At 33.6% G+C, this 25,698-nt stretch overlaps 3 protein-coding genes across 3 annotated transcripts; 2 read left to right on the top strand and 1 right to left on the bottom strand.

Moving 5' to 3' along the window:
- The first annotated feature begins 4,406 nt into the window (after positions 1–4,406).
- LOC137810085 (UPF0481 protein At3g47200-like) lies at positions 4,407–6,777 on the top strand. The gene has a single exon (XM_068611208.1). The coding sequence runs from the start codon at positions 4,975–4,977 to the stop codon at positions 6,580–6,582; it is 1,608 nt and encodes a 535-aa protein (XP_068467309.1). The 5' UTR covers positions 4,407–4,974; the 3' UTR covers positions 6,583–6,777.
- Positions 6,778–9,798: 3,021 nt separating this feature from the next.
- Positions 9,799–11,909, bottom strand: LOC137810084 (protein RER1A-like). The gene is made up of 3 exons (XM_068611207.1): positions 11,360–11,909; positions 10,498–10,678; positions 9,799–10,363 (listed from the first exon to the last, which is right to left on the bottom strand). The coding sequence occupies exons 1-3, from the start codon at positions 11,701–11,703 to the stop codon at positions 10,313–10,315; spliced, it is 576 nt and encodes a 191-aa protein (XP_068467308.1). The 5' UTR covers positions 11,704–11,909; the 3' UTR covers positions 9,799–10,312.
- Positions 11,910–15,960: 4,051 nt separating this feature from the next.
- On the top strand, positions 15,961–25,610 carry LOC137810083 (phosphatidylinositol 3,4,5-trisphosphate 3-phosphatase and protein-tyrosine-phosphatase PTEN2A-like). Its single transcript, XM_068611206.1, has 13 exons — positions 15,961–16,214; positions 16,598–17,039; positions 20,027–20,128; positions 20,219–20,275; positions 21,322–21,387; positions 22,681–22,857; positions 22,957–23,043; positions 23,144–23,208; positions 23,276–23,352; positions 24,132–24,178; positions 24,272–24,402; positions 24,715–24,784; positions 24,919–25,610. Exons 2-13 carry the CDS (start codon positions 16,617–16,619, stop codon positions 25,438–25,440), a joined length of 1,824 nt encoding a protein of 607 aa, XP_068467307.1. The 5' UTR covers positions 15,961–16,214; positions 16,598–16,616; the 3' UTR covers positions 25,441–25,610.
- Positions 25,611–25,698: the final 88 nt, after the last annotated feature.

Here is a 25,698-nt window from a genome sequence, read left to right as displayed (position 1 = left end):
TAATTATTCTAGTTGAATATCACTATATGTAAATATTTTGTAAGAATTTAAAACATTGTAAAGAATTTCATGAATTCATAAGAGTTAAAAGAATTCCATAAATTTTTATATAAATTTAAAATTATAATAATTAATATAAAAACTAAAAAAATATAAAGAAATAAAATCAATGTTGTGGAATTTTATGATATGTTGTACTAATCCTTTGTTCACTGACATTGTCTTCATAGTTGTTTTTTATTTTATTTTATGTTTGAATGATATACTCAAAACTACAATTACACTATTTAATAATACGGAGACAGCGATCTATCTATTAGTTTAGAAAAATTTCATCTTAAATACATTCTTTCTGCATAAAAATGGCTATATGGTTTCCCAAGTAGAAGGAACTATATGAACTAGTATAATTAAAAAATAGGAAGGCATGATTTGGATAAGATTATTTTATAAGTACAACACTTATACATTCTATTAAAAAGTTGCACAAAATCCATCAAATTCCTAACATGAAAAATACTAATTAAATATCACCGAATTACATTATCTTCCTTGTTACGGAAAAAATGGAGATTTTTTTTATAAAATAAATTTGCTTCAAACGAGTAGGCTTCTTGTACAATATTTTTAAAATTTAAATAAAATTTAAAACACACTGATAAAAAAAGTATTGTTAAAGAAATATGATGTTGCATATTTTGAGAAAGTAAAATGTATGACGAGATATATACATTTATTGTAATGATGAATATATTATGTTTTCAAACAAAATTGTTTAAATCAATAGACAATTTTTTTATACGTTATTAATTTAATATTGTACTGACCAGTCATCGAACATTGTTGACTGCAGTAATGGTGGGCTGCGTAAGCTGGGTCTTACAAGCGGTATGAACCAGTGTCTCACAAGTGGCACGGGTCAGGGTGCCGACTAGTGGTCGGATGTCGATCACCAGAGTGAGGCCGATGTGTCCTCGGCAACAGAGTGAGATCGATGTAACATCGGACATCGGCGAGTCAAACAGTTGAATTGGACCACGAAAGGTGGGTTCCAAAAACCACATCAGTTAGCAGTAATATCATTCAGACGCAGCACAAGTAAAGAACAACTGGAGGCGCTAAGGCCCGTTAGAGTTACGTTTTCCAAGGACAAAGTACATGCATGACCCGTGAACAGTTAGGGCACCCCAGGACGGATGGCTCCAGAGATTAGGTGCACAAGTTGGTACCCAGGTGGCCATTCCATTAGAGGTTGCACTCCAGTAAGGGAGTCTTACACGCTAGATTGCTCTAAGATTGAGTAATAGTGACGCAAGAGTATTCCATCAGAAACCCTAAATGCGGGTAACGGAAACAGCGGAAACCCTAAACTATATAAAGGGTAGTAAGAAAAGCCACAAGGTACGCAGTTCTTGAGACTAGAACTATTACACGCATTTCTCTGTTTCTTGGCCCCAGTATTGACTTGAGTGTCGGAATGCAAACGGCCTCTAGGACCCCCTTCGTCTTTATAGATACAGAGTGTTTCGATCGAAGGAAAGCACGAACCAAGGCAGAGAGAATCGGGCGTGTGATTGTCGTTAGAGGCACGAGGGCAATCGAGTCAACCGACAAGAACAAATATGATGCACACGTAAAGTTAAATTGAAATTTTAATTATAATTAATTTTGTTTATAATTGTAACAATAATGAGGGAAAGAAAAAAAGATATCATGGCTATGTGAGATCAGGTGATTTTATAATCTCCTATTTGATAATGACTTTGAGAATTGACACAATGATCATGGTATTGGTTGAAATGATAACATTGTCTCTAAAAATATTTTTCATATTTAGAAATACATTATGAGAAATTAAGAGCGTGAATGTGTGAGAAGTTAATAAAAAAATATGAAGAAAGTGGGTATGTTTGAATTTAGGTAATTTATAATGATTTTGTAAATAAAGTTTATTTGTGTCTGATACGATAATTGAGAGATTTTTTTTTTTTTTAAAAATTTGAAATTTAAGTTTACAAATTTATTATTATAATTTAAAATTTATGAATAATAAAATATTGTAATTCAAAATTTATGAATAATGAAATATGAGTTACTTGGTTAACTAAAATTTTGTAAATTATTTTCAACCATTTAATTAGTATTTTTGAAAAATATATAATTATTTAATCTTGTCGAAATATGAAAAGTTGTCATAAAAATAATACACAAAATTATATTTATATAAATATATTTAAAAAGTATATAACTTTTTTATTTATGCATTTTAGTTATTTGTAATTAAAAGATTGTTTTTAGAACTTTGTTGCAAATAAAATATAGATTATGTCAAATTGTTAGAAAATAAAAATTTATGAAAAAATAATTGTGTTTGCATTAAAACAAATCAAACTTTTATAATTGTAAAAAGTTTTAGGTGAAAAATCATCAATATTTAAAATATTTAAAATTATGAAATAGAAATAAATAAATTTAATATTCATAATTTTATAAACTGAAAATAATTTTTTAATTTTTTCCATGTGCCGGAATACAACTTCTTTTAAGTGCCTAACGTGACAGTGATATTTTTGTAAAATAATAAGGGCATTGGAAAATATATAATTTAACCCATGTGAAATAATTAGTACTCTTTTATAAACACTATGTTCTCGTACTCGAATCGTTTCGTTGATCAATTCAGCCACTCAAACCCTTATTCCAACAGCTCCATCTCACACTCACCAAATTGAAGCTTTGCTCCGCAGCTTCTTGCGACGCAGGAACCATTGGTACCGTGACAAGGTTCTAAGTTGCGGCGAAAGAAGGTGACAGAGGATTACGTGGGTTCCTTCAAAATATTCAAAGACAACATAGTAAATGAGTACATTCTAGTACATTTTACTATAACTTTCTCGACAAATCACTTGACACGTTGGAGGATGAAGAAAAGGTAAATTCTCACTCTTCTATGCTCACATTTTCACTCACATCAATTGCTACGTAGATTTGCGTTTTTCTCTCTTTGTCAACTGTAAAAACTAGAAACAAACACACAGAACACTAAAGTTTATGTTGTTTCCACAAACACATAGATTTACGTCCTTCTCTCTTTGTCACAGTAAAAACTAGAAACAAACACAACACTGAAGTTTATGTTTTTGGAAACAACGCTACCTACACCCTGAATATTCTAGTTTTAGGATTTCCACATTATTTTGCTTGAAAAGTTGCGAATACTTTGATTCCCTGTTATTTTATGCAGAACTCTAGAAATTGAAAGAAAAAAAAAAGCTTGCTAGTAACTTTCTCAAATAATAGATGTTCCAACTTCTAATTTGATGATCCCACAAAAGATTACTTTTTGTTCTCATCTAACAACTAACTTTAATAATATATATTATAATTTTATATTAGAAAATAAAGAAATATTTTATATTGTAGTGGTATTAAATGAATGTATTTTATTTTTTAGCAGTGTTTACTCAGACTTCTACAATTCAGCAGTGACAGTTAGGTATTTTCTTCACTTAAAATTCACGCAAGAGATTGTTAGTTTAGCCATGGACCAAGATCTTTTAATATTCCTGGAAAACAGTCACATGTTTAAATATTAAAGCAGAAATATAAGAGCTTGACCAGGTAATGAGGAATGAGGTCATTTTCTCTTGCCTGCCATGGATAATTATGCTCATATTTAAATCTGCAAGTTGTTTGCTGTAAAGCTGATATCAAGGTCAAAAGTTTAACTACTTTTTTGAAGTTATAAATATTTTAGGGTATATGGGGTACCAATTTAATATCTGTATCCTCTCTTCTCATTTAGGCATAGAAGATCAAAACATGCATTCTATAGTAGTTTTATATGCTCCCAATATCTTTTAATAAGTGAATAAAAATTGTACTGCTAGCAATTTTCATGATGAGGTTGTTTCTTTTTTACACTAAAAATAGAAGATTGTATACTGACACATTGATACTTTATTAAGATTCAAGAGTTATTTACTAATAGACATTGTTAATCTTACTCGTGGTCTTTATAATGAAGTTTCTTTCTTAATACATATAGGTAGGTATGACCTAGCTTAGGCAACAATTATAGAAAAATATATAGATGGTCAATGTAATAACTTTTCCTATAATCAAGGATATATTTATTCACTAGTAAATTTAAAGAGAGAATCTAAGTCATTATAACTATAAGAGTTATAGTCTTCCACCTAACTTTCAAATTAATATGATAATTACAATAATCTATAAATTAAAAAAAATAGAGAAAAATTAGGAATTACAAAAACATTCTTCACTTTTTAAATTATTTAGTGAGTAGAAGATTGGTAAGATGCTTTTGTATTGAGGTTTACAGTTATATATTCATTGTTTCTGTTGTAAAGTTATTTAGCTGAATAGTTTAGAATTTAAGATTGGGATATGCTCCAATGCTTGATGAACAATGAGAGACATCGCAAATTTTGAATTCTTTCACGTTTTCCCCACTTTTGTTCCTGCTCACACCCACCTTACTTCTTTCATACAACTTTGTTTCAGACGTGATTTTTTCTCCATAAAAATCTCAGTAGTTTGGTATAATATGATAGGTTGGGAATATGATTTAGCAAGTTAATCTAGTAAAAATAGCAATTAAGAGTGGGTGAAAAGAAGCAGTAAAGTTGAAAGGGTGAAAAGGGTGATAGTGTATGGTATGCGTAGGAATTTGCAAGTGCATATGATTCCATAGTTTCTCATTATTGTGAACTTTTATTCATGATCTGATGCCATAAGCATATTTTAGGATAAGGGTATTTCCAACATAATTTGGCGTGCTACATACAGATTGGAAGCGTTGTTATGAGGCCCAAAAGGGTCCCATATGAGCTGCACAATTTGTTCAAGTCAATTACTACATTCTATTGAAAACGTCAAGGTCATTTCAGGCTATGAATTGGCAGCACCAGAGGTCATTGACAAGAAACAGAACACCATTCCCTTAAAGAAATGGTAGCTGTATTCAACCAAGAGCTCTTGAGCTGGTATCTCATCACCCTTAAACTCAGAGAAACCTTGGAATCCGGGATTCCATCTTCTCCTCCTAATTCAGGGAACCGATCAATAGAGTTTCCCCAGCAGCAGCAGCAGCAGGAGGACAAACTTCAGCAGGAACCTACAGAATCATTGCAAGTTGTCATCAGTGAAGATGGCGAAAAATCACGGGAGGAACCAAACTCACCAGGATCTGAATGGGTGGTGTTCATCAAGGAAAAACTAGAGCAGGCAGGTCAAGATGATGTAGCAAGTTCATGGTCCAAACTATCAATCTACAAAATCCCCCATTACCTTAGAGATAGTACTGGTGATGATAAAGCTTTTGCTCCGCAGATTGTGTCGATAGGTCCTTACCATCATGGCAAGAAGCGCCTTCGCCCAATGGATCGCCATAAATGGCGTTCCCTTAACCATGTCCTTAAGCGTGCCAAGCATGACATTAGGATCTACCTCGATTCCATGAAGGAGATAGAAGAAAGAGCTCGCTCCTGTTATGAAGGATCAATTAGTTTAAGCAGCAATGAGTTCGTGGAAATGCTTGTCCTTGATGGTTGTTTTGTGCTGGAGCTATTCAGAGGAGCCACAGAAGGGTTCAAGCAACTTGGATATTCCAGGAATGATCCTGTTTTCGCAATGCGTGGATCAATGCACTCCATTCAGAGGGATATGATCATGCTAGAAAACCAGCTTCCACTCTTTGTACTAGACAGACTTCTGGGAATTCAATTGGGAAACCCAGACATGAAAGGACTGGTTGGAGCTCTAGCACTAAGGTTCTTCGACCCTTTGATGCCAAGTGATGAACCCATGTCAAAAAGTGACAGAAACAAATTGGAATCATCACTTGGAAACACTATTACCTTTGACCCTTTATCTGATCAAGAAGGTCTTCACTGCTTGGAAGTGTTCAGGAGAAGTCTTTTGCGCGCAGGAGCTCAACCAGTTCCAAGAATATGGATCAAACGCAGGTCAAATGCTCAAAGAGTGGCTGATAAACGGAGGCAACAACTGATACACTGTGTCACAGAGCTTAAAGAAGCTGGAATCAAGTTCAAGAAGAGGAAAACTGATCGCTTCTGGGATATCAAATTTAAGGATGGTATTCTGCGAATACCACGGCTCTTGATCCACGATGGTACCAAGTCTTTGTTCCTGAATCTCATTGCCTTTGAGCAGTGTCATCTTGATTGCAGCAATGACATTACATCCTATATTATCTTCATGGACAACTTGATTAACTCTCCAGAGGATGTGGGATACCTTCATTACCGTGGCATAATTGAGCACTGGCTTGGTAGTGATGCTGAAGTTGCAGACCTTTTCAACCGCTTATGCCAAGAGGTTGTGTTTGACATCAATAACAGTTACCTTTCCCCATTGTCTGAGGATGTGAATCGGTATTACAACCATAGATGGAATACCTGGTGTGCAAGCTTGAGACACAATTACTTCGGTAATCCTTGGGCCATTATATCTTTGGTTGCTGCTGTTGTCTTGTTGCTACTCACTCTTGCACAAACCTACTACAGTATATATGGATATTACAGACCAGCCCGGTAAGTTTTTAGTGTTGACCCTTATCAAGTTTTGAGATATTGATGTGTTTCCTTTGATTTCAATAATCAAGCCTATAAAAGATCTTGGAAGGCTGGAATATCATTGATTCATTTATTTTGGCACAGAAGGTATTGATGCTAATGCTGTAATACAACTTTCTTTTGTAATGCAAATGCTTGCACAACAATTTTGGCTTCATTGCTTTAACAAGCTTTCATTTCACATAATGAGAGAATTAAATTGCGAGAAAGAATTGCTATTTCATTTCATTAAATGCCTACGTTTTTAAAATGATTTTCTAGTGTTCCACATGACCTGAGACTTGGTGCACTGATCTAAATCATTGATATATTCATAAACAAATGCAGGGTTGAGATTAAAATATTGGAACTCATTTCTAAAATTCTTTACCTTTATCGTGTGAACCCACGATCTCTCTCTCAAACACACGCACAATCTCGATTTCTGCAAACAGTATTTCCAATTATAATTCCAAACTTCCTTCCTCGATTATATGTAACCTCTGTTGCACCCTTCATGAGAAAAAACCACTTCTGTTAGCGTGTTTGCTCGGCCGTTCATTATCACATTTTTTCACACCCAATTGGAGTATTATTTGAAGGATAAATAGTTATTTTAGTACGATAAGTATGAATATATTTTATTTTTAGTATTATATGAAAAAAATTATATGTTTAATTATCTTAATTATTAACATGATTCAAATAAAATTAACAAAATTTAAATTTTTATGAACTCTTTTTTTTATTATACTAAAATAAAATATATCAATACTTTGTACTTCAATCTATGTAGGAGATACATCGGCACAAACATTAATGCGACACGGACACGAAAATACGTATAACTTTTAAAATGTAGAATACGGAGATACGGATCTATATATTATATAATCATGAATTATATAAATTGACAATGAATATTTATATGCACAAGTATGTTTCACATTTTTTGTTAGCAAAAATGTTTTTTCATGACTGGTTCAAAATGATTGGTTTCTACAATAAGTTTGAGTTTTTAGAAAATTAATGTATTTTTTTTTCTAAAATTACATTAGAATCGTGCTAGAGTTGTCAAAAATCCAACAAATATTTGTTGAATTGGACATTTTCACTGATACGTGTTGTACGAGTGTTGGTATACGATACGAGTGTCCGACACACACAACATTTAAGAGGAGTGTTTGAACCTCTTAGACATCAACTATTCACTATTGTGTTTTTACTATTCTAAACCGAAGACGCTCTTCCAATCCCTAACACACTCATTTTCGTTCTTCTGCCTTGCATCACCACACTAGAAAGGCAATTTCTTCTTCCACCTCCACATTTTTTTTCTAGATAAATTTCTAAAATTCATAATGTATTTTCGAATCCAGGAAATAAATACCTTATAGACTTGAAATTAAAATTGTATTTCAAATTTTAGAATCTATAAAAAGAAAAAGAAAGGTGTCAATGAAAATGTGTTGTAGCATAATGGGTCAAACCCGGTGTTAAGAGATATGTAGGTTGATTGAAGATCGTCAGAGTAAGTTTGACTTTTAGTCTCATTGGCCTGTGCTTGAGGCTGGGGGGATGTAAAGTCATGGACGTGACCCGATGGAATATAACAAATGACTCATCTTCCGACCTTCAACTCGCTATAACCTCATTGGCCTACGCCTAAGGCTAAGGCCACGTAAGGTCATGGGCCCAGCCCGATGGTTGGATATTTATGGGTTGTTTTCCGACCTGTGTATTTAACGTTATGAGGGAGCACAAGTTAAGGGATCTCAATCAATTAACCTTAATCACTCAATTAAGACAGAATCATGATTAAAGACGAAGATGTTACGACTTGGTATATATATACCAGATTACGCCCTATAGAAAGATCATCTAATACAACATAGGAAGTACTTTCAACTCGTATTTACACTATACTCACTATATTCTATACTCTTATTGACTTGAGCGTCGAAGTATCTTCTGTAGGTGTAGCCTCCTCATTTCCTTGGAGCCTATGAAGCTTGAAGGTGACCATCTCAAAGTTTAATAAAACAGGTATCAATGAAAAGATGATGAAAATGACAAAGTTGTCATTTCACTTGTTCCAAGAGAGTGAAAGGAAGAACAGGAAGAAAACATGGGAGTGGTTGAAGAAATTGCCCACTACAAAACGTATATGCCTCGCCAGATCAAGCGCTTTGAAGCATGGAAAGGCTACTCTACGAAAGAGAGCACACTTCCTCTCTCTCTACTTTTGGGTTTATTACATAATTTTTAACAACATAGGAAATCTCGGCGTTGCATCATCTCCTTTCCTTCTTCACTTCCCTAACTCTAAAATTTTCCCGTCTATTTTTCCAAAGAAAATGTCGGAATAAATTCAAGGCTAGGACATGGAACATTACGGTTTTCATTTTACAATTGTAGCACAAAATTCTTCTAGTGCAAATATCAATATTCAGGCGATCACAATCGCTTCTTGGAACAACAATTTTTGGTCGCACTATAAATAACTGGTGTTTTCCATGACCATGGCAACGGGGTGACTTTAAGGTCACTTGGCCTACTGGAATGAGGGAGTTGCAGATACCATTACAGTTGGGGGAAAAGTAGGTTAGCGAGCACTGAGACAATCAGATACAAGGAAGGGTCAAGACAATTGAAAGAGCATATATGTATAAGTAATCAGTAACAAAACTCTAGTGGTACATAACAATTTTCCAATGTTTCTGATGAGAGATGCACATCAGGATCAATGGGAAAATTTCCTGAACAAATGGTGTAGCAAGAAACCCTTTGCAAAGGAAAGAATTCCCTGACCAACCCGGCCAAGTAATCGCTCTATCAAAATAAAAAATTAAAAAATGGCATTTGTACAAATACATTATCCCACTAAATAAGATCGACCTTGTTCCATTAGATATAGTCAACCATATGAATCATACAACGCTATTCAACTCGGTTACAGAAACACCAATTAAAAAGAGTCATAAAAATACTTTGTTCCTGATTCATAAGACAAGTACTTGGCTTTAAAAAAATACTTGTGCTTGAGGACATTCTGCAATGATGATAGGAGGTTTCACCCATGAGAAAACCTTATGAAGAACAACTTCAATATCTCCTGGGGATATCAGTCTTACAGCCAAAAAGTGTGGACAAGCTCATTCATAAAATATATATAAAAAAGATCCACACATCACAATAATGACGAGAAAGCCTGAAGGGAGTAATAGTATTGCATGGGCACATTTATGGAAAAAAATGAGTTCCTGAAAATCACATGATTAGAAGAAAAAAAATACAATGGAAAAAGAGTTAATACCCCATTGCAAATAATGAAGGGGATTCCTTTTGCACAGGCGTCTTAAAATTCTCGTTATTTAACTAGAATTCAGCAATAAGAGTTTCGCATTTGCCTACCTATAAAGAAAAAGAAGAAAAAGGATTTCACTAGAAGGGAGATGTAAAGAGAGAGCCCCCAACATCTACCCAAGACTAAAGCATCTACCAGGGAGTAGAAACATTGAAGATGTCCAAAACAGTTGCTCAATTGGGAGTTGAACATCCAGATGTCATACGTCCATGCTAGACCTCAAAACAATCTTCCCCAGCCACCAAATCTCAGGTGCTCCAGCTGTTAAAATATACTGTAGATGATATCAAGCCACATGTGGGGTTGTGGCTTAAATGTAGCAAATAAAGTTCAATTGAACTGAATTTCAGTCCACGGTCGGGCTGGTGCTTTCTGCTGGTGTTCTCTTTCCATAGCGCTAAAAATAAAATAGACAAAATGCTTACTATTAGCAACAAGGATGCAATCCTGATAAAAACACCATTAATAAATGAATAACCAATATTTGCTTGCCACAACAATTTGAATGGGAAAAAATTATGCTGAACCTACCTGTTTCCCGAACGAGAATGGAACATATTTATATTTTATCATGTGTGATATCTGTCTCCTCATTGTAAGTGTGAATAGGACCACCCAGTAAAAAAGGAGTATCGGCCAGAATACTGGAACATCAAAGGCACTAAAGAAAGTCATCACAAATGCAATGCAAAACGCCTTTGTGATCGAGTACCTGCCCACGAAGAAAAGTTTAGCAGCTTTCAGTAAAAACAATCATCTGCACGTTAAATCCAAATTGTAAATAACAAAACATCAACAACTCCACAAATGACAAATCCTACAAAGCACAATATTAAAGCTCGTGAATGAAGATTGATCTCCTCGGAAGCCAAATCATAGACAAATAATTAAACACAGAAATGTGATAAAGTTCAATAGAAGATTATCATATCCTCCTACTCATCAAGGATAACATGGAAGCCAGTATGATCAGCAGAATGTGGCATTTTCAATATCCATGATTCGCTTGAACGAAAATCTAGACTTTGAGTACAGTAACGGATACAAAACAAAACAATAGAGAGAGCATAAATTTGGATAAAATAAATGAAAAATTTCCTCAACTTTTTCTCATAAGCTCAGCCCCCAGGCCCTAATGTAACTTCTCCACAAGTCCAGGTTAAATTGTTTGTGTTTGTGATAAATGCAGTGCAAGAAGTTTAATTAAATTCCCTTCTTTAATTAATTAATCTGAAAATTCTTAAGCGAACTAACTAAGAGTCCTGAAACGACAATTCCAAATCAAATCTTGGAGTTAGAACCGAAGACGGTAACACGGTAATATTACAACAGAAGTAGGTGGTGGAATACGAAACCCTAGGAGGAAGGTGGAATTAGGAGAAGGGAATAGTACCAGAACTTGAACTCAGGGAGGCGGCGGACGAAGGGGCGGAACTCATCAGATCCTCGGGTGGGGAGGGTGGGGCCGTCGTGAATCTCGGGATCGACCTGAGGGGAGAGGAAGCCGATGAGGAGGTTGAGGATGTAAATGCCGAGGGCGTAGGAGACGATGTAGAAGCCTTGGACCAAGTACACGCGGAGGACGTAGACGGCAGCCACCACCAGACACCCGATCCAGCGGCGGAAGACGTGCGGCGTCGTTTTGTCCAGCATGTGCTGATACTGCCGCGACACCGCGAATTTCCACCGCGATATGGCGGCTTCCGGGGAATGATCGTCGGCGACTCCTACGTCCATGGTGGGCTGGGGGTAGTTTTGACTTTTGGATTTGTTTGGCGTAGGAGAAATGTGCAAAGTGTGCGTGTGCGCGTGATGGTAGCAGCAAACAATACAAAGCAAAGCAAAGCAAATGAGATGAGATGGTAGAAACGGCCTAATGGACCCTCTTCCCGGTTCGCTTCTCCTTGCCTCAACATCTCTCTCCGGTCCACATTTTATTGAACCGGGTTAATGGATTTAACATTACCACCTTTTATGAGAGGTATTTCTTTTGCCAATGGATCCTTTGAAAATTTTTAATTTTTTAGGACAATTGATCCATGCATCCAATCCAATATTCTTTTTTATTTTAAAAATATTATTTTAGAATTAGATATTAATTTTTCAATTTCATTTTAAAAAAATGATTTTTTCCATAATATATTTTTTAATTTCATATTTTCAATTTTCAGAAGTACAATTTTCAAAATTTGCATTAAGCAAGTAAACAATTGCCAAATTTTAGACTCTCAATTATTTTATTTTATATTAAAATATATTTTATTAACATAAATTATTTAAAAACGAACTTTCCGTCAGACCAAACATTGTTAAGATACATAGTACAAATAATTAAAATTAAATACTTTAATGATTATAAACATTATTTAATGTTATTTTTTAAAATTTTGTTATGTTACCTTTTCGGCATTCATAAAAAAACACTTTGTTTGAAAAAATACAAAATAGTCCAACGAAGACATACTTTTTAACTTAAAGTCATAATAGAAAAGGATTGCTATAAGTTAATATGTTGTGCAAATTACATATTTTTTATCAATTAAAACTATATAAACAAATTACTCTTTCGACTCATGAATTCAAATAAACTTATGATATCTCTTCGGTATTGGTAGACCTCCTCATCATGCTTTTTTTGTTTAACTTTGAATTTTTTTTTTTGTTTAACTTTGAATTTTTTATGGAAGATGTATGAAACTTCCAAAAATATGGAGGAAGTAAGAATATGATTCACAACTGATTTGGAGTAGAGAATGAGGAGTGGCTTAGTGAAAGGTTGAGCCAAATTATTAGGAAATGTTTTAAAACAGAGGAAGACATCCTAGAGAGAACTTAGACAAGTGTTTTGGATATAATTTGAAAGTATAAAACTCATTTAATTTTAAGCTCAATTATAAGTAATTTGTCCACTTATTTATAGTGTAATGGGCTGAAAAATTTGTTAAGAAGTGGGTTTTAAGCTTAACTCAACTCCATAAAACTGGTTCATGGGGTGAGGGTTGCACCCACTTTTATACGATGAAATGTCCTAATCTCTAGTCGATGTGGGATCTCCAACAAAATTTGGAGTCAAGATTTGAAATTCAAAAATTAACTCTCTAATGAGAAGATGTTTTGTAAACTCATGATTCTCATGTGTAGCTCACACATTTTATGCAAAACTCTCTTTATTCCTATGTTGTTATGTGGACGTTCATGTGCTCCTTGTCAATGTAAGTTTTGCTCCATGTCATACTTATATAGTTTACGGTTACATTAGGTTCAAAGAAGCCCAATTATAACCCTAACTAAACACTCATAATCCTAACTAGTCTTACTTTACTATTGACTCAAATACAAGATCCCAAAAATTAAACCAATTCTCATCCCTGATCCAAAGAAAAAGTCTTAATCTATTATATACAAATTTTGGAAAAATAGCTTAAAGGTTTTTATCCTCCTTATTTTATAGATGTTTGCGGTTGAACGATTTTCATCATCCCTCTCTCCTAAGAGAATCTATCTTCAAATCTACTAGAACTTATCTTCTCCTCCAATCAAATACCCGTCTATATAAAACACCAAACTAACTCAAATGATTTATTTCCGCAATATGTACAAAGAACAATATTTTTCAAAAAAAAAAAAAACTTGACTTCTAAAATCCATATACTTATTATTAAGAAGACAAATACAGGAGCTCATGTTTTTATAAGATTTTTTTTCTTTTTCATATGGTTGTCATTTTTCTTCTGACAACATATTATAATATTTATTTAAAGAAAAGTACACAAATTCTTTTTATTAAAAAGTGATATATACTTAAGTTTAGAACATATAAAAAATTGTATCTAGGTATGTAGAAAGTATGTAGTAAATATAAAATAAAACTTATTTATTTTTTAAATTATTAATTAATTTCAATTTTTTTAAATATGCAAAATTGTAATAGATTCTCATTCTAAAAATTATTCTTAGAAAGTATATAATAACTATAAATTATTTTATATTTAAATATGATTTTGAAAAATATTAATTTTAAAATAACCAAAGAATTACAACTAACAATAAGTTGTAACATTGCAGGTATTTCTACCACTAAGAAAATTTAAAAAACCTAGTAAATCAAAAAGACACCTAAGACACAAGAGGATAAAAGAAGTGAAGGTTAAAAAGCTAAAAAAACACTTAAAAACACTTAAGGACCTCGTATAAGTAAACTTGATAGGAACAATATGTAAAATCCAAATCACAATAGTTTTTTTTTTTATATTTGTATTTCTTTGATTTTATTCAAATTTTATACTAAATTAAACAATACATTACACCAACAATGATATTTGTTTAAAACGCACCGACACTGTAAATATTTTAAAATTCTACACAATCCTCTCATTTATTTAAAATACAACACCCCTTTCAATGTTATAGATCCACTCCCTTAAAATTTTAAAAGGTTTCAATTTTTAGTATAACTTGAAAAATCTCAATATTTGCTTTCTGTCAACGTAAGAAGAATTTTGATGGTTTGTTTTCTATTAATATTAACGACTAATACATCTTAAAGATAATCATGAACTAATCTTCTGAGTTTGTATGTTTATTTTGATAATGTTGGTATTAGAGAACGATTTACAATAAAGAATTATATTAAACAAAACATGTTAAGTGCTAAAAAAAATGTTTCAGTCAAAATATAGTAGTCATACTTTAGTAAAACACTCACAGAAAAATGAACTTACAAGTTCCAATGGTTGCATTTAAGATCATTAAAAGTATAAACTTTTCCATATAATAATAATTAAAGTTTCCAAATGATTCTAAGTAAAGTTAGTGTCGTTCATAAGACATTTTAAATAAAATTTCTAAAGTATTAGATTATGAGATCGTCTACTAAACCACATAAAAAGAATACAAAAAAATCTCTTTTATAAAATATTTACTGTGTGAAATTATTTTTTATACTTAACAAATATATTGATTTTATAAAATTATTTTTTATACTTAAAATATACTCGTTTTTATACCGAGAGAAGATAAATGAATAACTATAAATCACTTTATATATAAATCAAAAGTGAAAATATAATAATTATAATTTTTTTATCAGCAAATATAATAGTTACAATGAAGATTTATTAGTTTAACTCAATAAAAATTGTAAAGAAAGAACAACAAAATCTATGAGAACCTTTACACACCTAGCCTTCGGTTATTGCTTCAAACATCCTGTAAAATTGTTATTTCAAAACGTTCAAAAGTATTTTTAAAATAATATCTAACCTCACCTCTAAAACTAATTTATCTTTCAAATGACTTATACATTAAATAGGATAAATAATTTATTGTGGCATTTAAGAGTACACCACAATTTATTTCTTAAAATATGACTCCATTCTACTATTTTTTTTTATTAGTTTACACTTATATTATATATAATATTATACAGAACCTCCTGCTCATATAATATTTTTATTTTACCATTATTGGAATAATATAATCTTTTTCCATTTTATGACTCCTTTTCCATTTTATAAATAATTTTTTCATCATTCAATGAAATTAACCTCGTCAATAGTTTGAAGTAAACTTTAAGTTTAATTCAACCCCATAAAACCGGCTCATGAGGTGAGGTTTGCATTATTTATATACAATGAATTGTCTTCATCCCTAGTTGATGTGTGATCTTCAACACATTCTCATGTCGAGAGTGACAGCTCGTGGGTGGGATAACATATTATGGGTGGTCTGATAACGGCCGATAGTAGGTGACCTGATAAACCCTCAAACACTCGCTAGGATATACTCTAAATGACTCTGATATCATATTTAAAAGTGGACTTTTAAGCCTAACTCAACCCTATCGACCGATTTCATGGGGTTGAGTTAGACTTAAAATTCTTTTTTAATAGTTAACTTATAAATTATGTGTAAAAAAATTATTAATGTGATTGGAAAGAATAAACAAAATGGAGGAGGGTGACTTTAATTCACTATTGTGGCTACCCTAATTTTAATTATGTATTATGATAAAATAAAATGGTGCCATGGTGGATTATAAGATAAGCAACGGTCTACCTGTTCATATGAATCTTCATTTTGCACTGTTTATATCATTTTTCCCTTTGATTTCCGATGTGTAATTGCTGATGACTTCAATCGAACTGCATTGATCTAATTCCCAAACTCACAAATCGTGTGTTTGCCCTTCACAAAGCCATTGTTCTCAGCAAAACAGATCGAATAGTTTGCATCACCATCCACTTACCGTAAGCGATCCACTGCTTCTTCTGCCTTTTCAATTTGTTGAATCTATGATGTGAGCGAGTATCTGCAACATTTACAAATTAGTATAATAATTGCTTTCTTCAATCGCAAATCTGCTTAACCTGTATCCATTTTCAGATCCCTCTGTTTACATTCCCGACGCCGACGTTTTTGCACTGCTTTGATTCAATTTATGAACAGCTTAGATTATGAGAGTAATTAGCTTGCGTGAAATAGATGTTTTTCTTTGTGTAGTACTATTATATAGTAATTTTTCCATCAACACTGTATGATGTGTGTTAATTTATTTATTTACTTAGTTAATTTGCTGTTAGCTGTGTAAAGGTAAACTGCTCTTCACTTAGATTGGTTTTACACCTTGCAGAACTGCATTTGAGTGACTCATGGAACCAGCTTCAGCTCATTCTTCATCTCAACCTACTCCTCCAGTTTCTAATGCTGAAGAGCAACACTCAACCAAAGTGACTGGACAGATTAACAATGCACATGATTCACCATCATCGTTACCTGCTTCTGGCATGTCATCATGGGCAAGAAATCTGAAATTCCCAGGTCTTGGCCTTGGACCAGCACAACAGGATTCACAGACCGAAAACACAGGCATATCAGCTTTTGCTCGCCTGGCCAGTGGGCTTGGATTGCGAACGCAGTCAAAAGAAACTGCTCCTCCACTCAATTCAGGACCTGAGCAATCTAATTTGATTGAATCCTTCACCAAAGGGTTGATGGACTCTTCCAAGAGTGCAGTAAAAGCTGTCCAGGTCAAAGCACGCCATATTGTCTCACAAAATAAACGTAGATACCAGGTTAGTTGACAACGAAATTTCGCGCCTAGTTTGGTTTTACCTCTTTGACGTCCATTACATGGGTTTAAATTAAATCATATGACTGATTTATGTTATCGTGTCCAAATCTGTTGGTTGAGTCACTTGCATTTGTGTTAGCACATGTACAATACCTGCATCTGCATGATTTGTTTTTGTCATCTCTCCCTCTTCAAATTGTGGTTATAAAAACTGGACCCTTATATTTATATATTTTTCTGTTGATATGTTTTTGCGTTAGGATTATGTAACTATTTATCTGCACTGGCAGCAACTTCCGTTTAAAATTTATTATATGAATAGGCACACCACCTGAATGATACTATTAATGCTGCTGCTAACTGTGCTATTCCCGGTTATATTGCACATGTATCAGTTATAACAAATCTTATAGTATCATTTTTTCTCTCAAAATATACTGATGGACAAGCCATGAAGCAGTCTTTAAAATCATTTAAAAAGAAAACAAAAATCTTTTTATATGGTTTCTACCTCTTGGCATGTTCCTAATTGTTAAAACGTCTTGGTTACTATATAATAGTTGTGTACAACTTTGGTAGCTATTAAAAAGGGATAGAAGTTAGAACTGGTAGTGCGGGCTTGGACTTAAATGGGAGGCCGAAAACAGTAGGGTTTATGTTTGGAGAAACAAGGGTATTAAAGTAGGGGGTGATGTGGCAAAGGATGTAACTGCATGATGTGAGAATTGGGGGGTATTTGAGGACTGAAAGAGAGAGTGACAGGGGAGAACACATTCTGTTATGTGTAGAAGCCCCGATCTGGGGCAGAAGAAGTTCATTCTTTCTGTAACTCTTTTTCATCATCTAATAATAACGATTCTTTTCTTTCGTCTCAACTTCCTATTATTTGTTATTCTGTTGGTCTCTTATAAATTGGTCCAACCTGCGAATTCGTGAGGAAGACCAGCAGATGTCACCAAATAAGATAGAAGCTAAAGTTACAACCTTGGTGGTGGAAGTAACAAAGCTCAAGAACGCCATGCTCATGATTGAGCTGAAGTCTGAGCCCACCATGAAAAGTTGGTGGAGTTTTTGCTTGGCAATAGTGGGATGACAAGTGGTGATGGGTCTGCAACTAGGGGGATGACAGGGTTACATAGTGACCTATTGGATGAATTTCGTCTATCCATCGAGAAGGTAGAGTTGTCAAAGTTGAATTGAGACATCCTGCGGGGTGGATTATTCAAGTTGAGGTGTATTTATATGTGTTGGAAACTCACCTCGATGTGAATGTGAATTTGGTGCAGTTGTATATGGACGGATTTGCCATCCATTTCTTCAAATTTCTGATGAATGAAAACATATGTTTAACTTGGGGACAATTCCATGAAGGTTGCTTTAACTTGGGGACCATTTCTGCTATACTGCCCAAGTCCTTCATCTATCTGATGATCAGTATTTTGGATACTTCATTCATGGTCTAAAAGAGGGAATTAAAAGTCATATACGAAGCAAAAACTTCTGAAAAAAAAAGTGGTATTTTCTGGTAATAAATAGGTATAATAAGAAATTCCATGCTTCACTGGACAAACGCCATTTGAAATTTTGTATAGCAGAAAGCCTCCTATTCTCCATCGCTTCCTTTCAGGAGAAGTTTGAGTTGAAGTTGTTTGCTGAGAGTTGAAAGATAGAGTAGAGGCACTTTGCCAATTAAAGTATCAACTGCAGAGAGTCCAAACCAAAATGAAAAATCAATCGGTCAAGAAGCATTCTTAAAGGAAATTTGAGATAGGAGAATGGGTGCTTTTAAAACTCGGCCACGTTATTGTGGTCAATTTAAAGTGTTGACTAGGATAGGACTAGTAGCATATAAGTTGCGACTGCCTGGAGGAACTAAGATATATTATGTGTCTTTATTAAAGAAAACTGTGGAAGACTATAAAGTAGAAGAGTCCTTCCTTCAGAATTAGCCAGTGATTATGCACTCAGTATAGTACCAGAAGCGGTCCTTGCTCACAGGGTGATCAACAAAGATTGGAATACTGTAAGTCAGGTGCTAATACAACAGCAGGGACAAGGAAAGGAAGAGGCCACCTGGGAGAATGAATTTAGCATGAAAAGCCAATTCCCTGACTTTAGACTTGGGGAGAAGTCTCCTCCTGATGAAGCCCGTATTGATAGGACTGGTAGTGCGAGCTTGGACTTAAATGGAAGGCCCAAAACATGGTATTTCAGGAGCGAAAGAGAGAGTGTCTGGGGAGAACAAATATTGTTATGTGTAGGAACCCCGCTCTATGGCAGAAGTTCACTCTTTCCGTAGTTCTTTTTCATCATCTACTGATAACGAATTTTCTCTCTCAATTTTCTATTCTTCATTGATTTGGTGTTTGGTCTCTAACAAAAAATGGTAATAAAAATACACTAATACACAAAATGTTCCTTATTAGCATGAATCCCATCAAGTTAAATATGCTGGATTTTGATCCCCCATCCCTGCATATTGCTGTTTACCAATCAAATAATTCACGCAATGTACCAAACTTCAGGCATGCTCTGCTTTTCGGTGCACATATGTATAAGAAAAAAGGTCTATAAAACATCTTATAGGAGATTTTTGAAATTCGCTACAATAGTTGCAAGAAGAGCATGTTCTCGAAATGTATTTTCCAAGTATCTTCATCTTAGGTTTATTACCTCCTATTAAAGATCTGTTCTGTCTTCTAACATTCTTAATAACACAAATATTGATTTTCCCACTATTTATAAAGCATCATGAGGGAAATGGTCACTATATTGAATTTGTTTATTGAAGAATCAAATTGGTATTGACTTCTTAGTCAATGCATCATATGTGTAGATGACACTCTCTCTGATACAAGTTAACATTTTTCTACCAAATTTAATGAATTTTGGAAAGAAACATTTGTTTTTTCTTAAAAAATGAGTTACCTTCCATGTTGCTTTCTTTTTGTTGTACTTTAATATTTTAGCTCTTATTCTTTGAAACAGGAAGATGGATTTGATTTGGATATGACATACATTACTGAAAATATAATTGCTATGGGATTTCCGGCTGGTGATTTTAGCTCTGGAATTTTTGGATACATTGAGGTATATTATTGACAGTCAGTCCTTGCTTCTCATTTTCAAGCCAAGCTCAGTTATCATTCAATTTTGTTTTAAGGAGTAACTATGTTTCAGGGGTTCTATCGCAATCACATGGAAGAAGTGATCAACTTTTTTGAAACACATCATAAGGTAACATATTATCTATTGCAGTCCTGGGATCCTATTATCTGCTCATCCATTTCGCACTCAGAATTTAGCAAAGCATTGAGATCTAATTGCTAGTATGAGACTTGAGTAACACATTGGAAGTACGGGATTCTTGTATAGGGTTTATACATACTACTTTTCTTCTGGTTAACAGCCCAGCAACATAGAAGAAAACATTTTATTGGAAAATGTGAACTATATCCCCTGTTAAAGGCATTAAATTAAATCCCTTCACAATTCATATTGTTCAGAATCCATTAGATAGACAAATCCTAACCCTTTGAATAGATAAGATCCTAGCTATCTAATGTAAATACAATAGAATCTGAAAGACATTTGTAAATTATAAGCTTGGTTACTTTTTTAGCTCGTGTACTTGAGTCTGTGCAGTTTTAGTTTCTTGCATTTAGTCATCATATTTTCCTAATTGTTCAAATTAATTCCCCCACCCCAAATTTCATCCATTAACTGATAGAATTTTTACCGAGGTGGTGTAATCTATCATTGATAGGTATAGATTCACAAAGGAAAAAATGTAGAATAATTAAATAAAATGATATTTATTTTATTTTATACATTCTTTGTTATTTACATATTTTAGACACTTTTTTCTTTGCTAATTCATACAAATGAATATGCCACACCTTTATTACATTTCTATTAATCATTGGATAAAATATTGAGCTGAGTTCTTTGAGCAATTAAGAAACTGAGCATGGGGACAAAAATGTAATTAAGCCCAAAATATAAAATAACCCTGCTACATCAATTGGGTTAATGTACAACACCAAACAACCGCCCTACATCTAATTATAATTGACAGGCTCTTGAACTCTTCTACTGCATGTAAATGGATACTGAGTACCTAAAGTTCTAAAAACTCTAACTTCCTCTACAAATTTGTGCAATTACTCATTTTTCTTGTGTCATTAAATGGTTTGCTACAGTTAGTGTCTTCATGCACTTAGTGTTGATAATTTATTAATTATCTTCTCAAAACTTTATTCTTTCGAAACCTTGATGTGCAGGGTAAATACAAAGTATACAATCTTTGTTCAGAAAGGTTATATGATGGATCATTATTCCAGGGGAAGGTGTGATTTTCATCTTTATCTTCACTTTAGTAATCAAACTGATGTACTGGTATTGATGCGTAATAATTTTGACTGTTGCCTATCATTTTTCAGTGTGCTGCACCTGCTCTTTCAGTGCATTTGTTCTTTATGTTCTACTTAAAGTTGGAAATTTGAGTCAACTTGCCAAGAGCTTATGATTGTAAATGTAACTATCTAGAGTTTGGTATTTTTAAATGTTTTAAATGGCTGATGGTAACTCTCTTGCTCCAAAACACTCAAATAGAAAGGAAATGGCATTTTTTTTTTCTTAAATTATGTCATGGGACCTGGTAAAGATAAATAACAATGGAAAAGAAATAAAAAGTATTCTAAATTGTATCCCTTTTACAAATGGACATTCTAAACTTTAATTTAGTCTCAATTTCTAGTAAATTAATATATCTTTCTGTGAACCTTTAATATGTATTGAATACTAAGCCTTCAATAATTTTAATGTAATCAATAAAATACCTTTTATTAAGAAGTTAATTTTAAGTCTAACTTAACCTCATAAACACTCGCTAGGATAGACATGATAAGTCCAACAAACACTCACTAGGATAGACTTGAAATGACTTTGATACCATGTTGAGAAATAGACTTTAAACCTAACTCAACCTCATAAAACTGACTTATAAGGTAAGTTTTGCACCCACTTATAAACTATGAAATGTCCTAATCTTTAGTCGATGTGGGATCTCCAACACTTTTAAAGGAACTTTATGAAATTATTAAAAACAAAACAAAACCATAAGCTTATGTTAGTCGTCCCTCTTATTGGACCCCCCCTTCCTCTCCTATACCTCAAACTATATATTACTACATTCTGAACAGCCACATCCTTTTGTTGGGAAAAGCTTGGAGATATGACTAGGGAATAATGGATTAATGTAAAATAAAACAGGAGTGAAAAAGAAAAAATCTGCTTGTTTCTAAGTTGTCTAACTTTGGTCTTTGATATTGGGTATACTATGACAGTACCTTGCATATCCTCGACAGAAGTATTTAGAAGATCCTATTGACAACTTTTGCAGCTTTCTTACACTCAAATGCAGTCAATTGCCATGCCATTCCCTGAGGAACTCTAGCAACATTTTAGAGTGTCTGACAACTTCACATAGGAACATTAAAATTTTGCATATAAATATGGAGAAATTATTATTGGACTTTTTTTGTTCCTGTTTGGTTTTGCAGATGTCACAATTTCTTATATCAAATTAAATTAGTGTAATATTTTTGTTTGTCCTGTTAACGTACTGGGATTGTTTTCAGGTTGCAACTTTCCCATTTAGTGATCATAATTGCCCTCCTATTCAACTTATAGCATCATTCTGTCAAAGTGCATATTCATGGTTGAAGGAGGATATTCAAAATGTGGTGGTTGTTCATTGTAAAGCTGGTATGGGGAGGACTGGACTGATGATATGTTGTCTTCTTTTGTTTCTAAAGGCAAGTCATGATAATCAACTTCAAAGACTTTGGAATTTTACTTGTGCTCTTCTTCACTCTGAATTTTTCAATTTTTTGACTGTCAATATCATTTTGCAGTTCTTCCCAACTGCAGAAGAAGCCATTGATTACTTTAACCATAAAAGATGTGTAGATGGAAAGGCTCTAGTCCTCCCTAGTCAAATAGTCAGTCAATAATTTTGGTTTATTGCTTTATTAAATATGTGATATATTCTTCCATTTTGGACATATTCCTCTAAAATCATTTATTTCTGTAATTTTTTAGAGATATGTAAAATACTTTGAACGGACTTTAACACAATTCAATGGAGAAGTCCAGCCTGGACGAAGGTAAGATGTAATTTTGTCACAATGTACTAGAATCGAAGAAGGCTCCTCTTAATTTGGACTTTGACAGGTGCATACTTAGAGGGTTCCGGCTTCACAAGTGCCCTTATTGGGTTAGACCATCTATTACAATTTCTGATCATAAGGGTAAGTAGTAAATCTCATTGTTTTCTCTTCATGTCATTCTCAGTAATGTTAGTGTGAATTTCAACACATTTTTTAGCAAAACTAAAATCACTTACACGTTGTTTGGTTGAGAGGATGGGTGAAGATAAAAAAATGTGGTGTGTTCGGTGAGAAAGGAAGAGAAATAATTTTAAAAAAATAGTGGAATGCGTTGTCGTACTATTTATTACCTATTTCTACTTATCTCTTTATCTCTCTCCTCATCTTATCTCTATTTCTCTTCAACCAAACACACCTTTCCTTTCACATTTATTATTCATCTATTTCCATTCTACGTACTTATTTCCATCTAACCTATTTCTCTCCATCTACCCAAAAAAGTATTGGATTCCAAGTTTTGCATGGAGAGAAAAGGAAAAATGTAATGGTACAATTATAAACAAGACATTGTGTGGAGTCAACTAATGCTGTACTTGGTAAAGGAGTAAATGCACGAATGGACATAAATGAGATGACAGCTAAAAATAAGTTCTCAATATTATCTCATAAAGCTAGAAATTTGAACCATTCATCTGACGGTCTGGTTCAGAACTTCAGATGTCCACCTTTAATATGGTTGCACTTTTTAACTTGAAAGTGCCTGTATCTTTTCCCAATTGAATATAAACCAAAGTAATTGACATGTATTTCTACCTCTACAAGAATCTAGTTTGTACTGTACTTTCTCGTGCAAATAGTGAAGTTGTTCTTACGACTGACATTTTAATCTACAAAGCCTGATGTTTTTAACTTATTCCCAGGAGTTCTGTTTGCCACAAAAAACCATCCCAAAACAAAAGATCTATTGGTACATGCTATTTTTTATCCCATCTTTTCTGAATTTTGCTAATATATGGATTTGAATTTGATTACTGAATTTACTTTCTAAACTCACTTGCAGCCAGAAGATTTCTGGATCAGTGCACCGAAGAAAGGAATTGTGGTTTTTGCACTACCAGGAGAACCTGGTCTGACGGAGTTGGTAGGAGACTTCAAAATTCATTTTAATGATAGACATGGAGATTTCTACTGGTTTGTTCAGAAACCTGTTTCTTTCAGCCCCTTTATTTATGTGTTTCGTTCACTTATGAGAATCATCTTTATTTATGTGTTTCGTTCACTTATCAGAATCATTTTGATTATATTGTGACATTTTAGAGTGATTTTGATGTAAAAAAAATTATCAGTGTATATATTCGGTCTTATATTTTTAACATGATGACGTAATATTATATTATGATAATTATTTTCATTCCTACTCCAATCTATATCATAGAATTGTTTTCTTAAAAGATGTGTATGATATACAAATTAACTCTTGATGTAACAAATTCTTCTTGGCAGTTGGATGAATACAACAATGACAGAAAATCGAAAAATTTTAGATGGTTCAGATTTTGATGGGTTCGACAAGGTAAAATATTCACTTCTTTTCAATTTTATTTTGTATGCAGGTTTATCTCAGTATCTTGCTGCAGTCCCTACTTACGTTATTGGTTTATTCTCTGAACCTGATGATAATTTAAACCTTACTATTGCATCCTTCAGAGGAAGATCCCCGCTCCAGGATTCCGGGTGGAAGTTGTCATGATAGACTATAATGGCACCCTACCTGCAAGAACAAAAGCCAATCCCGCCAGCAAAGGATCTGACGGAAACACAACCAGTGCCCTACCTGGTCCAAAACCTACTACTTCTAATTCAACTGAGAGTAAACTCCCAAGAACTGGAGATGATGATGTATTCTCAGACAGTGATGAAGAGGAGAGCCGAGATACACAAAGCAAGAAAGCTGCAACTGAGTACAAATTTATGGCACCTCATCAAGTATCTGAGGGGACAACAGACCATGTAGGGATGTTGACACACACAACGGATCGGTTGTCACTACAGCATGAGGCACGCAGGCAAGACAATTATTCTGAAGAATCAACTGCAGATAAACATCACAAAATTCATACAGGCAATAGCAGCACAAACGTGGGATCTGTAGGGGCAAGTGACATCAAGGCAATTGCAGCAGATGCTTCAGTTTTTTCCTTTGGGGATGAAGACTTTGAGAGTGATTGAAAGGAGGTGGGATGCCGATCCATTTCAATACTATTAAGGAAAGACATTAGTCATTACGGAATTCATTGGTTTCTCCCTATTTGTTGTCAAATGAACTTTCCTCTATTTAATTTTTCACACCTTGTATATTTTTAAGTTATATATTTATGTGATTCTTTTAAGTTTTCTAAGTTATGTGCTACTGTCGACTGGAGAATTCCACAAAAGGTAACAAATACAAATCATATTAGTTTATTGTGAGTTGAAACAAGAAAAAAA

The sequence above is a fragment of the Phaseolus vulgaris genome, chromosome 2 (genome assembly GCF_000499845.2).
Source record: "Phaseolus vulgaris cultivar G19833 chromosome 2, P. vulgaris v2.0, whole genome shotgun sequence".
NCBI classification, from domain to species: domain Eukaryota; kingdom Viridiplantae; phylum Streptophyta; class Magnoliopsida; order Fabales; family Fabaceae; genus Phaseolus; species Phaseolus vulgaris.
Note: the sequence above shows the minus strand (reverse complement) of the source record. Positions and strands in the feature narration are given on the sequence as shown.